At 58.2% G+C, this 12,876-nt stretch overlaps 5 protein-coding genes across 5 annotated transcripts; all 5 read left to right on the top strand.

The window, feature by feature from the left end:
• Positions 1-278: 278 nt before the first annotated feature.
• On the top strand, positions 279-1,451 carry BKA78DRAFT_354027 (alpha-1,6 mannosyltransferase subunit Mnn9; the record flags this gene model as incomplete). The annotated part of the gene is made up of 2 exons (XM_066891656.1): positions 279-1,376; positions 1,431-1,451. 2 exons carry the CDS (start codon positions 279-281, stop codon positions 1,449-1,451), a joined length of 1,119 nt encoding a protein of 372 aa, XP_066742292.1.
• A 301-nt stretch (positions 1,452-1,752) lies between these two features.
• BKA78DRAFT_158775 (uncharacterized protein) lies at positions 1,753-4,539 on the top strand. Its single transcript, XM_066883070.1, has 4 exons — positions 1,753-2,154; positions 2,228-2,385; positions 2,432-3,829; positions 3,922-4,539. Exons 1-4 carry the CDS (start codon positions 2,111-2,113, stop codon positions 4,146-4,148), a joined length of 1,827 nt encoding a protein of 608 aa, XP_066742291.1. The 5' UTR covers positions 1,753-2,110; the 3' UTR covers positions 4,149-4,539.
• A 1,291-nt stretch (positions 4,540-5,830) lies between these two features.
• On the top strand, positions 5,831-6,804 carry BKA78DRAFT_253493 (60S ribosomal protein uL18; the record flags this gene model as incomplete). The annotated part of the gene is made up of 2 exons (XM_066884826.1): positions 5,831-5,871; positions 5,940-6,804. The coding sequence occupies 2 exons, from the start codon at positions 5,831-5,833 to the stop codon at positions 6,802-6,804; spliced, it is 906 nt and encodes a 301-aa protein (XP_066742290.1).
• A 748-nt stretch (positions 6,805-7,552) lies between these two features.
• Positions 7,553-11,186, top strand: BKA78DRAFT_236712 (uncharacterized protein; the record flags this gene model as incomplete). The annotated part of the gene is made up of 4 exons (XM_066883863.1): positions 7,553-7,628; positions 7,711-8,203; positions 8,264-10,778; positions 10,932-11,186. Coding segments are annotated over 4 exons (3,339 nt in total), but the record flags the coding sequence as incomplete, so codon positions are not given.
• On the top strand, positions 11,176-11,880 carry BKA78DRAFT_317914 (uncharacterized protein). The gene has a single exon (XM_066888741.1). It carries the CDS (start codon positions 11,274-11,276, stop codon positions 11,871-11,873), a length of 600 nt encoding a protein of 199 aa, XP_066742288.1. The 5' UTR covers positions 11,176-11,273; the 3' UTR covers positions 11,874-11,880.
• Positions 11,881-12,876: the final 996 nt, after the last annotated feature.

The raw sequence follows: 12,876 nt of genomic DNA, 5'->3' as shown, positions 1-12,876 counted from the left end.
AGTGCCAAGGCGCGAGGGTCCAGCCTCCCGGATCTGCTGGTTGGCGTCTGCCCTTACGTTGCTCTCCTCCTCCGCACAACTCCAGTCCGTCTGATACGTATCCACATTGCACTCCGGCACTCTCCCAACGACGTCCAGGACTGCGCCCGCAGGTTGCCTCTGTTATGTCCCCGATTTGCCTCGACTAACTCTCCGCGCCTGCCCGCCGGCCCGCACGACTGTCCAGCTGTGCTCCCGTCTGGCTCTTGGACCTTGAATATTGCGCTCATCTGCCGACCATGCGTTCGACACGATCCTTTCGAAGGACCAATCCCATTACCATTGTACTCGCCTGCGTCCTCGGCTTCGGCTTTCTCTACTTTTTGTTCTCGTCGGATTCAGATGGCTCCATCAGCACCCATCAATGGCGCACCTCGGCTGCCAATGCGCTGTCGCCGCCATCGCTACCCTTCCGCAAGGCCAAATCCGCAGACGGGCTGCAGTCTGCTCCGCCCGTCGTCCACTACCACATGAACAACCTCACGACCACGAGCGACCCCATCGGACACCGAGAGACGGTCCTCATCCTCACGCCAATGGCTCGCTTTTACCAAGAGTATTGGGACAATTTGCTGAAGCTGGGATACCCGCACGAGCTCATTTCTCTGGGCTTCATTCTGCCCAAGGGCCGCGAAGGCAATGCCGCCACAGCCGCACTGCAAGAACAAGTGGCCAAGACGCAGAGCGGACCGCAAAAGAAGCGCTTCGCAAGCGTCACCATCCTTCGCCAGGACACGGAGAACCCCTTGCACTCACAAGCCGAGGCGGAGCGACACAAGCTTGAGAATCAGAGAGACAGAAGAGCCGCCATGTCCAAGGCGCGCAACTCGCTCCTGTTTACGACGCTGGGTCCTACAACCTCGTGGGTCCTGTGGCTAGACTCGGACATTGTGGAAACGCCATCGACGTTAATCCAAGACCTGGCGGCGCACGACAAGCCCATCATTGTGCCCAACTGCTTCCAGCGCTACTACAACGAGGAGAATAAAAAGATGGATATCCGGCCATACGACTACAACACTTGGATCGACAGCCCGACGGCGCAGAACCTGGCCAAGGGCATGGAAAAGGACGAGATTCTGCTCGAGGGATATGCGGAAATGGCGACGTACCGGTCGCTCATGGCGTACATGAAGGACAGCGGCAACTCGATTGACATTGCCAAAGAGATTGAGGTGGATGGAGTGGGTGGCACAGCCCTGCTGGTCAAGGCTGACGTGCATCGCGATGGAGCCATGTTTCCGCCGTTTGCGTTTTACCACTTGATCGAGACGGAGGGGTTCGCAAAGATGGCGTCGCGATTGGGCTGGAAGAGCTGGGGACTGCCAAACTATCTTGTGAGTTGCGAGCATTGATGCGAGGTCAAACGACGCGGGCTAATCCGGAGACAGGTATACCACTACAACGAGTAATCTAGAACGACATGGAGTTCCATTGGGCGGCGTTATTGGGGGTAGCTTTGTGATTCAGGAAGGATCTAGACAATGGCAGAGAAATGCAGCAAGTCTTTGAAACTACAAGTGTGTTTGGTGATGATGGTCTAGAGGCAGGATAAATAGGTTGGATGGTTTCGCCGGGTTGTTGTGACGAGGGGCGGGCAGTCTAGAAAAGGGCCTTGCCCGTTTCGGCGCAACAATTTGCTCAGGTGCATCACCACCGCCGAGTCCCAGTCGACGACGACCTCAGCCCTCCGGCTCCGTCGCAGTAGAAACGACGTCTGTTCAAAAGTCGCGGCCGCCCTCGTTCTATGGCTTTGAATAACGTGCTCGTTTCTGCTCTTTCTCTAGAGATACCTTGTTGAACATCCACCTCTTTGTCTTTGCGCGACTCATCGCCAGTCTCTTCACCTTGTCGTTGTCGTGTCGGTATTTGATCCCCCCGAGGTACGTCAGTTCCATCGTTGACCTTTTGGTTTGTCGCAAAGACCTTCTATCCTCACTTCTCTCCACCTCCTCACCGCCGACATGGCCTCAACTGACGTGCAGGGATGCGCCCCTTCGCAGAGTGACAGGCATTCATTCCAACCTCATGTGTGCCCTCGTCCTGGTTCCACTCCGCTGCTGCTAAAAACATGCCGTGGGTAACGATCAACGGCGAGCAAAAGAAGGTCGCATGGTACGCCCTCCCCTCCCTGCTTCTGCCCTCCACTCTGCCCTACCCCATCGCTAACCCGACATGTCTTGTCTAGCGGACCGTGCATCCGCGGCCATCGCTCGACTTCGTGCAACCACAAAGATCGTCTCCTGCTCGAGGTCCGCAAGCCCGGCAGACCTCTGAGCAGCTGCCCCCACCTTGGCGGCAACTGCAGCTGCGAACGCCTCGTCATCAACTACACCATCCCGAGATGTACGCTACGTCGCGCTACCCATCCAACCCAGCTAACCACTTGCAGCCTCAGAATGTGCCTGTCCGACTGGATCTAGCGCTGCTCCCGTCGCCGAGCCCGTGGTCACTACCGCCGCCGCTATCAACGGTGCCGCTGCAGGAGGCCGAGTTCAAAAAACCAAAAATAGGAAATCCGTCAGTAGCCGGAATCCCGCCGTCTTGGAAAAGGCCATCAAAGCAACCGAAGACGAAAACCATGCGCCAAAATCATGCTGTTCCAAAAAGTCGACTCCGCCTGCAGCTGACGCAGCTGATTCTGCGACGCCGCCAGGCGAGGAGAAACCTACCCCTAGCCCGGACAGCTCTGACAGACCGTTGAACGTCCAACTCGAGGCCCGCAAGGAAATCAACTTTACTCCCGTGACCCAAGTCAATGGCTGGAACCACACGACCCTCAAAACTTCTGGATCCACGACCGTCACCCAGGTGCAACCAAGCCGTCAGAGCAGCTGCTGCGGTACCAAAGCCGAAACTCCTGCGCCACTCCCAGTTTCTCGTGCGCCTGCGCCCCAGGAACGCAATGGATACACCATGAGCAATCCCATCGGACAGCCGCATTACGAGCCAAATCAGTCGTATCCCTTCTTCCCCGGACGAGCACACCCCAACGAGCGCTTCCATGGCCCAGCCTTTTCGACAGTGACGGTGCCAGGCGTGCTAGGCTACGGAACGAATGGAAATGGGTTTGCAAACTTCCGGCCAAACTATGCCCAATGGACTCCGGGACTGGTGCAGGGACAAGTTTCGAATGATTTCCTGCATGAATGCACCTGCGGCGACGCTTGCGCCTGTCTCGGGTGTCCGGTGCATCCACGCAACGAGACGACCATGAAGCACGTCCGCGAAATCACAGACTTTATGGTCAACGACCCTCTCTACTCTAACCCGCCGTCTTACAACGAGCAGCGCGTCCAGTACCAACCCGTGTATTCGGATCATTCCCGAACTAATGGCCACCACGGCAGTGCGCGCCTGGCTATGGACCAGAACTTGTTTCAAACCCTGCCGTCCGATTTTGCCAACTCGGGCCCCAGCACGCCGTACACGCAGGATCTGAACGGCAGTGCGCTTTGGCAAAGCGCGCAGCAGAGGCCTGCGGTCCAGGCACAGCCGCCGTCCGAGCTGCAGCAATATGGCTTTCCGGACCACCGTCGTTTGAGCCAATACAACTCTTCCAACTTTTCCTACTCCTCCTCGAGCCATCACGATTCCCCCGTACCGCCGCCGCCGCCGCCGACAACGACGACTTCCTCTTCTGCTGACTTGGCCACTTCATCGACGGCGGCGGCGAGCGACACGCCTGTCCTCTCGCCGTCGTCGTTCTACTGGCAGCAGCTGGAACTGCCGCAGTGCAGCGACTTTACCGGCGCGTGCCGCTGCGGTGACGGGTGTCAGTGTGTTGGCTGTGCGTTTGTCCCATCCATCCATTCATCCTCCCCAAAACCCAAGAACAAAAACAAAAAATAAAAGTCGCCTCACTAACACTTGTCCATCTAGGTCTCACACACGGCGGCCACGACGGCGTCTCCCTCGGCCAGGCTGCTGCGGCTGTGGATGACAGTTTCCCACAGCCCGCTGCACCGCCGCCCAAAATCTCACCCAAGTTGAGCTCGACCCTTCATAATGGTCACGGTCACGGTCACGGCCACGGTCACGGCCACGGTCACAGTGGGCCGATCGATCTGGAGCTGCCGCAGGGTCGCTCGGGACACGGCGGTGGTTGAAGTTGTTGATATCTTTCCATGGTCTTGAGCTTTTAATGGGTCTTGAGACATGAAGCAGGGGGGATGTTGACTGATTGGGTTCTATCTCGCGTCGTGCGTAGTGCGGTGCCGCAGCCAGCAGGACATGTTTGTGTGGGTGGTACCTACCAGTGCTGTGCTGGGGGTTGAAGGTTTCGCCATTGACGACTACGACACAACACAACATACGTACGTACGTACGTATGCACAGAAGATGTGGCCGGAGAAAAGCAGAGGCAAAGAAGCAGTTGGCATTATCAATGCATCTTTGATGAGGAAGAAGGAAAAGGACGAAGAGTGGACATTGTGTATACCCCCGCCGCTGGGCGTAGAAGGAAGGATTGGGAATGAATAGGAATGGGATGTGATGGGATCAATGCGATAGATTTTAGCTCATGAGCGCTTGACTGGCTGCATAGTTCGTGGATTACTTGACCACACACTCTCTCTCCTTCTCTCTTACATTGCACAATGTGCAGTCATGAAAGGAAATGTTGGCAGTTAGCAGCTTTCTTACCAACATGAAGTCAATTTGTGCGTGCGGGTAATATGTGTGGTGTGTGGTGTGTGCAGCTGCAGGGAGCACTATTCAAACTCCTTAGTCTACTCTGGTTGATCTTCACACTGTGGCTGAGAACAGGGCAAAGGTCAAGTTGGCACATGAATACATGTGTGGGAGCGGCCGGCCAGGGAACTTGAGAAAATATCTGTGGTAAGTTGCATGCTGCATGCGTCTATACAGGGAGCAGTCGTAGTTACGTGTGTCACGAAGTAGACAGGCAATTGCGTGGGCGTGGGATTTGGGATTTTGGCGTGGTTGATTTTAGGTAGTGTTTTGGAGGTTTGGGCTGCAACTGCACGTGGGGGAGCGCGACCAAGTGGGAGCGGCCGTGGAGCATAAGGAAATGTCTATGTCGAGGAACAGGGAGTCTTCGTGTGTCTTGCGCATTAGGTGTTGGATGTTGCTGAGGCCTTTTTGCAGCGCTACAGGGAGCAGTCGTAGTCACATGTGTCACAGTTTCTAATCCTAAGCGCAGAAGCGATTGCGTGGGCGTGGAATTTGCATTTTGGCGTGGTTGATGTTGGTGTTCTTTGAGCTGTGGAGCGGTGGCTTGGTATTGGCTGGAGGTGTGGCGCAGGAGCGCGACGGAGGGGAAACAGTGGGCATGGAGTGATGGGGATGAGACAAATTTCCATGTCGAGATGCAAGCAGGCACCTTGGGAGCATTCGTGCATCTTACGCACTTGAGACTGGAGGTTGCTAAGGCCTTTCCGCAGAGCTACAGGGAGTAGCCATAGTTACGACTTTGATGTTGGTGTAGGTTCCGTTCGTCGGTTGTGGGCAACCCACAAGAAGCTTTTGAGTGGTCCGTGCGCGATTCAAAATTCATGAAAGGTCCTCCATCCTCTCCTCCACAACGACCACCGACGACCATCCACCCACACCGCGGAACCTCTTCGTAAGTCTGCCCTGCAGCGCGATCCGATGGCTCCTTGAGCGACACCACCATGAACGAGCTTCAGCGCGGGCTGAAGCGTCGACGCGATGCCGACGCCCTCGCTGGGGTGCGATGATTGAATTGGAGTCTTACAAGTTGCTTCGGATGGTCTGAAGCGTCAATTGCTGACTCGGGGATTTTTTACACAGTTGAGCAACTGTCAAGATGCCTTTCACCAAGCTCGTCAAGAACAGCGCGTACTTCAGGTAAGTCGGGGCTCACCTCACTCAACACCCAGCTCGTCTTTCGTCGCTTCAACTCTAACAATTTGCAGCCGCTTCCAGGTCAAGTACGCGCGCCGCAGGTCCGGCAAGACCGACTACTACGCCCGCAAGCGTCTCGTGACCCAGGCCAAGAACAAGTACAACGCGCCCAAGTACCGCCTGGTCGTCCGCTTCACCAACAAGGACATCATCTGCCAGATTGTCACCTCTGAGCTCAACGGCGACAAGGTCTTTGCCGCTGCCTACTCCCACGAGCTCAAGCGCTACGGCATCAGCCACGGTCTCACCAACTGGGCCGCTGCCTACGCCACCGGCCTGCTCGTCGCCCGCCGCGCCCTCAAGAAGCTCGGCCTTGACGAGGAGTTCACCGGTGTTGAGGAGGCCGATGGCGAGTACACGCTCACCGAGGCTGCCGAGGGTGAGGATGGTCGCCGCCCCTTCAAGGTCTTCCTTGACGTCGGTCTCGTCCGCACCTCGACCGGTGCCCGTGTCTTTGGCGCCATGAAGGGTGCCTCCGACGGCGGTCTCTACATTCCCCACTCCGAGAGCCGCTTCCCCGGTTACGACATTGAGACCAAGGAGCTCGACGCCGAGACTCTCCGCAAGTACATCTTCGGTGGCCACGTCGCCGAGTACATGGAGACTCTTGCCGACGACGACGAGGAGCGCTACAAGTCGCAGTTCCAGGGCTACATTGACGACGGCATCGAGGCCGACGGCGTCGAGGAGCTCTACGAGGAGGCCCACAAGGCCATCCGCGAGGACCCCTTCAAGGCCGACCCCGAGGCCAAGAACAAGAAGACCAAGGAGGAGTGGAAGGCCGAGTCGCTCAAGTACCGCCAGACCAAGCTCACCAAGGCCCAGAAGGAGGAGCGCGTCAAGGCCAAGATTGCCGCCATCCAGGCCGAGGCTTAAGCGGTTGTTGCGACGACAAAAAGGAGAGGTCTGAGGGTTTCTTCGGCGCAGGATGGATAGGGTTCGGAGGAACGGCAGAAGATGAACGAATCAAAAACACGATGCTCTTGCTCAATTCAGATACCCGTTTTGATTCAATGATGGAATGCAATGCAACCAAGCTAAATAAAGCCCACGAGTGAGGTCCATGCCATGATGAACAGGTAGGTGATGATGCTCATGGCGCAAGGGGCGGGAGGAGTGGTCTGGCCTGGGTGCGGAGGACAGGAGGAGCGCCACGAACAGGCGGGCGGACCAGCAGCGGCGCAAGGCGTGGCGATGATTACAATCAGAGGGCAAAGACACGGCGATGCAGAGTCCGATTGCGCATGGTTGGAGGTATCGGGCGGGCGCGTGATAAGTTGGCCAAAGTGTTGCATCATCGGATGAGAGACGACAAATCTGTGTCCGCGGTGGACCTGACTGACCTGACCCGGCTTATCCCACCACCAACCGCACCAAAGACCAAGGGACTGCCACTCTGCCTTGCCCGAGACCATCGCTCCCTTTCGTCCATCATCATGTCGACCTTATAGCATCCCGTCGCCCTGCCTCAGGTCTCGCTCGTCTCCGCCATCGCCACGCCTCGGGGTCCCGTCTTATCCTCCCCACCGCACACCTCCGCCCGTTTAACTTTTGACTTCCCACCCACCAACCCTCCCGCCGCGATATTCCGCATGGCTCCTCAGCTGTAGTTCTACACCTCCTCCCCACCGACACCGCGCTACGAGACATGGACGGCATCCACGGCGTCGACGTCAGTTGGTTGCATCATTCCAACAAAGGTCGGTAGCCCCGACTCGCTATCAATGCCGACGACACACGCCGTGCTGACCAACGCCGAAACAGATCAACTGCGAGCAGCAGCTGCACAAACACACCCGCCGAGTTCCCAAGCCGCCGCCGTCCCCGTTCGAGACGCGGCACCTGCGACTGCGCATCCTTCCCGCCATGCCCCAGCAGGTGATATCCCGGCGGCCGACGCGCAAAACAACCTGAACGCGAATCACGACAAGGACAAGCCAAACGACGACCACGACAAAAAGCCCGAAGACTCGGCCGCCGCCGCCGCCGCCGCCACGGCTACCCCGCCGAAAAGCATCAACAAGCGACCCTCGATCCTTGGCAGGAATTCCAATGCAAACGACAAGACGGGCACCACGCCTCCGGACGCGCGCACGCTGTCGCGCCGCGGCTCGTGGATATCCAACCTCAGCTCCAAGTTCAGCTCGTCGCCGGGAGCCTCCAACGGCGCGGCCACCAATGGCCAGGCAAACAAGGGGCAGGCGAATGGCAACAACAATAGCAATGGCGGCAGTCTTCCGCTGGTGAATCCCTACTCGCCGGGCTTGGGCCAGGCGTCGCCGACGCCGGGCGCGCAGAGGCAGCAGCAGCAGCAGCAGCAGCAGCGCGAGGAGAGCGAGAGCATGGAACCCTACGTGCCGCAGCCGCCGGAGCCGCAGAGGGGCAGCTTTTTGTCCAACGCGCTGCGGCGGCTGTCGTCGGGCTCGCAGGCGCCGCCGGCGACAAAGGTGCCGGGCAACGGCGGGTGCGTGCCGCGCAGGGTCATGAACGTCGACTCGAACCGCGAGCGCTGTCTGGTGCCCGAGTTGGATAATTCAAAGTTGCGGCGCGTCGCGTTTTGCGTCGATGTCGAGATTGCCGGCACCCCGCGCTACAAGGACGACCGGGAGTCGCCCGAGCGGAAAAAGAGCAAGACCAAGAGATTAAAGGAGCGCGGCGAGGGCGAGGCGCTTAAGAATCCCGAAGCCGTCGTAAAGGAAAAGGAAAAGGAGGGCGTCGTCGCCGTCAGTAATGAAGAGGTGGGAAACGTTGATAAGCCTAATCCCGAGGGGACGGTCTTGGACGAGAAGAAGGACGCCGGAAACGGCAGCAAAAAGAAGGAAAAGAAGAAGCGCTCCGAGGCAGAACGTAAAGAGCGGAAAGAAAAGAAGAGGCGAAAGGCCGAGGAGAATGGCAGCGTGCCCATGGAGTTGACAAGAGACGATGACGACACGTCGACGCCGGGATCCGATCAGACGAGACCGAGCAAACCGCAGGACCGCCCTACGACAGACCCCCTGAGAATATATCGTCGCTGCTGCCAGCTGAGAGAAACGCCCATTTTGAAACGCATCACGGAGCAGCTGTCGGAAACGTCCAATTGCCCCATTGCGACGCCCGGCGCAGTTTCCTGTTTGAATCTCAACGGGTCTCGGCTGACGTTGGCCGACATGAACACTCTTGGGGACTGGCTGGCAGTCGTGCCGGTGAAAAAGCTGTTGATGGAAGATGCGGACATGACGGACGAGGGCGTGCGGGTTGTTCTTGCTGGTCTGCTTGCCGCAAAGTCGCCCGATTACCGGCGGCGGCGCAATTCGTCTCATGAGCCCGTCGAGCGGACGGGCGTCGTCGAGAAGCTCAGCTTGAAGAACAATCCCAAAATCACGCGCGAGGGCTGGAAACATATTAGTCTGTTTGTCTACATGTGCCGCTCTCTCAAGGCATTGGACGTTTCCAGCATTCCCTTTCCGCAGCCCCGCGTCCAGCCCAAGATGCATCCGTCGGAGCAAAAGAAGATGGTCAAGATACCGCCGGACGACATTGCAGAGATTCTGTGCAAGTCTCTGTCGGAGCGTTTGGGCGGATCGCATCTGGAGGAACTTCTCATGGCAAGCTGCGCTCTCACGTCTCAAAACGTGCGCAAAATCATCGACGGAGTCGTTGTCAGCGGCATACAAAGACTGGGCTTGTCAAGCAACAGTCTTGATGACGACAGTCTGGAGCACGTCGTCCGCTACCTGCGGTCAGGCGTTTGCCACGGCCTCGATCTGGGCGGAAACGACCTCGGCGACAGAATGGCACGGCTGTGCGAAGGACTCAATGAAAAGATTCCTCTGTGGGCGCTTGGCCTGGCTGACTGCAACCTGACTCCCGATTCCATCAAGCCGCTGTTCCCGCGCCTCGTGGCCATGTCCAACTTTCGCTTCATCGATCTTTCGCACAACCACAGCCTCTTTGCCCAGGACCCAAGCGCGCTCGGCACGCTCCGCAAGTACATGCCGCAGATGCGCTTCCTCAAGCGCATTCACCTCGAAGACGTGCAAATGACGCCTGCGCAGGCGATTGGTCTTGCGGAAGTCTTGCCAGAGTGCCCGCAGCTGGCCCATCTCAACATTCTCGAGAATCCCGAAATCTCGGCGCTGGCGTCGGCCAATGACGAGTCTTCGCAGGAGGAGGCGTGCGCACTGTACGCCTCGCTCATGGTTGCGGTGCGCGTGTCTGATTCCATTATTTGTGTTGATTTGGACGTCCCTGCGCCAGAAAGCAGCGAGGTCGTCAAGGCGCTGGCCAAGCAGGTTGTGGCGTACTGCCTGCGCAACATGGAGCGGTGCACGGCGCAGGAAACCGGCCTCGGCGACTCGACGGGCACCATTTCGGACGTGGTCGACAAGAACAATGTCGAGATTCCAGACGTGCTTCTTCATCTCGTCGGCCACGACGAAACCGACAATGAGGAGTCCACCGCAACCGAAGACGACAGTTCGTCGGTGGCGCCAGACGAGGACTACATTGTCGGCGGCACGGGTCTGGTCAAGGCGCTGAATTACTGCTTGCTTGAAAAGGCGTCGGACAACCTGCGAAGAAAGACGAGTCTTCCTGGTATTGGCAGCCGACCTGGCAGTGGCGCCGCAACGCCTAGAAGCTCCAGTCGTATTGGACATCGGGATTCCAGCTCGACGAGCGCAAAGGCAAAGGTCATGAGCAAGAATCTCTTGACGAGTGCGCGCAAGATTCGCGCGCGATTGCAACCGGCGCTGGCGCGAGAGGCGAGGGCGAACAACGACATGGCTTACAAGCGTCTGCTCTTCCTCGACAACACCCTCCAAGGCATCATACAGCGCTTCGAGGCCGAGTATCCCGAATGCCGCCCCGTATCACAGCCCCTGAACCCGCTCGAGCTGTCCAACCGCCTCGCCAACAGCCTCTCGTCCATTTCATCCTCTTCGCTCCGCACCGACGCCGACTATGCCACGGCTCCCACATCTGCCACCTCGACCATGGCCGGCGACCATCTGCCTGCCGAGTCTGTCCTCGCTCCGACCAACGGCCCGGTCGTCAACGACGCGGCTTCGGCGCACACGGGCGGCGACTCGGACATGGAAGACTACCTGGACGAAGAATACCTGCCGCCGCTCGGCCTGCGCAGCCGGCACAACTCGGACGTCAGCCTGGCGTCGCGCGCGCAGACGCTCGAGGAAGGCCGCGTCCACCGCATGGGCCAGAGCGTCCGCCGCGACGTCATCCGCCCCGGCACGCCCACGCTGGGCCCCGACGACGACCACCGCGGCCACGGCCACGGCCATTGTCTGCACGGCGGCTCCCGACCCGGCAGCCCCTTGCTCGTGGCCCCGGGCCCGGCGGGCCGCATGACCCTGCCGCTGGTTGAGCGCCTCAAGGAGTGGAGTGGCGAGGAGTTTGCGGTTGCGGATGACGATGAGGAGGGCGTGGATGGCGGAAAGGTGGATGGGGAAAAGGGCGCGAATGAGCAAAGCACCGACTCGTCGACGACGCCGACAAACACGTCGGTCTCGACTGTGCTGCACGCTTCCACGCCGCCAGCTCCGACCTACGCGCCTCCGCCGCCGCCAACGCAATCGCAGACGCAAATACAAGAGAAGCCCGCTGCCTTTGCACCACCCTCCTCCTCACACTCGCACACCTCCAGCAGCGACGCCGCCTCCTTCTCCTCGCTCTCCTCTCCGGCCCCTACCGCTCCCCCCTCAACCACCACTCCCTCAATCCCCTCGACATACGCGGACGACCTCACCCCGCGCCCCAACGAACCCCGCGACGCCTGGGAGCGCCGCATCCGCGCGCACTTTGTGGGCGTCAACGCCGAAGAGCTGCGCGCCATGGAGCGCGACCGCCCGCTCGAGTGGGCCCGCTTCCGCGAGGCGCAGATTGCTGCGTTGGTTAATGCGGGGAGGGTCCGTTGGGAGGACGTTAGCGGGGAGTTTGGGGCGTGAGGAGGGGATGGAGGGGATGGAGGGGATGGAGGGGATGGAGGGGATGGAGGGGATGGAGGGGATGCGTGGGGGGAATGGAGCGGGGAGGGGGTTTGATGTTGTCAAAGTATAGGGTTGGATCGGATTCCGGTGGATTGGATCGAACTGGATGAAGCACGCCACACAGGTCTTTTTGGAATTGGTATTGGAAAGGGAGAGAGAGTCAGAGGGAAAGGGAAAAGGGAGGAATCTTGAATTTTGTGCTTAGCTCACTACTACTACTACCACCACTGTATCGCCGCGTCGTCGTCTTCCTACCTACCTAGCTATTCTTCCCCTACCATTACTACATGTACTCAGCCTCTACGCGATGGAGGGAGGAAGGGAGGAAGGGAAGCGTCTCTGTTATTTCTTGATGGTCTAGTCTAGTCTTCTAGCGTTGGCGTCGTCTCTTGTTTTCCTTGTTGTCGAATTTAAAAAAAAAATGTGGATGTGTAATTTTGAACCTTGACATGGCTGCGTGTAGGTGTGCAGGTGCTTGTGTGGACTGGCGAGTATCAGGGAGTGCAAATCAATTATTTATATTTGCAGCGGCGATTTCTTTCAGTTGATTTTGTCCAATGGATAGAATGGGTTGTGATTAGGTAGTATTGTCGAAACTGAACTACAGGCTACTATATCAGGTTTTTTCTTCTTGCCCCCAATGAAGCTACATCTTCATAGTTTATTCGGCGTCGTCAGTGCCTCTGTGGTCCAAGAAAGCAAGAAAGCAAGCAAGCAAGCAGAAGAGCTCCATCTACTTCGCACAAGAGAGCAAGCACAACAGAGGAGCATCTTATCAATCCCTATCTGGCCTCCAACGCTCTCCTCCAAGTACTTAGCATTCCCCCTGCGCTACTCTACAGTCTAGTCCAAGTGATCAGTTCATTGACGTACAAGCGCCTCGATGACGTTCGAAACCAGTCCGACCGACCCGCGTCTTTCCAGTCCGGTGCATTCTACATGGCAAACATGCCTCGTGTAT

The sequence above is a fragment of the Phyllosticta capitalensis genome (assembly GCF_038381095.1).
Source record: "Phyllosticta capitalensis strain CBS 128856 chromosome Unknown BKA78scaffold_7, whole genome shotgun sequence".
In the NCBI taxonomy this organism is placed as follows: Eukaryota; Fungi; Ascomycota; class Dothideomycetes; order Botryosphaeriales; family Phyllostictaceae; genus Phyllosticta; species Phyllosticta capitalensis.
The sequence above is the reverse complement of the archived record's forward strand: the minus strand, read 5'-3'. Positions and strand labels throughout refer to the sequence as shown.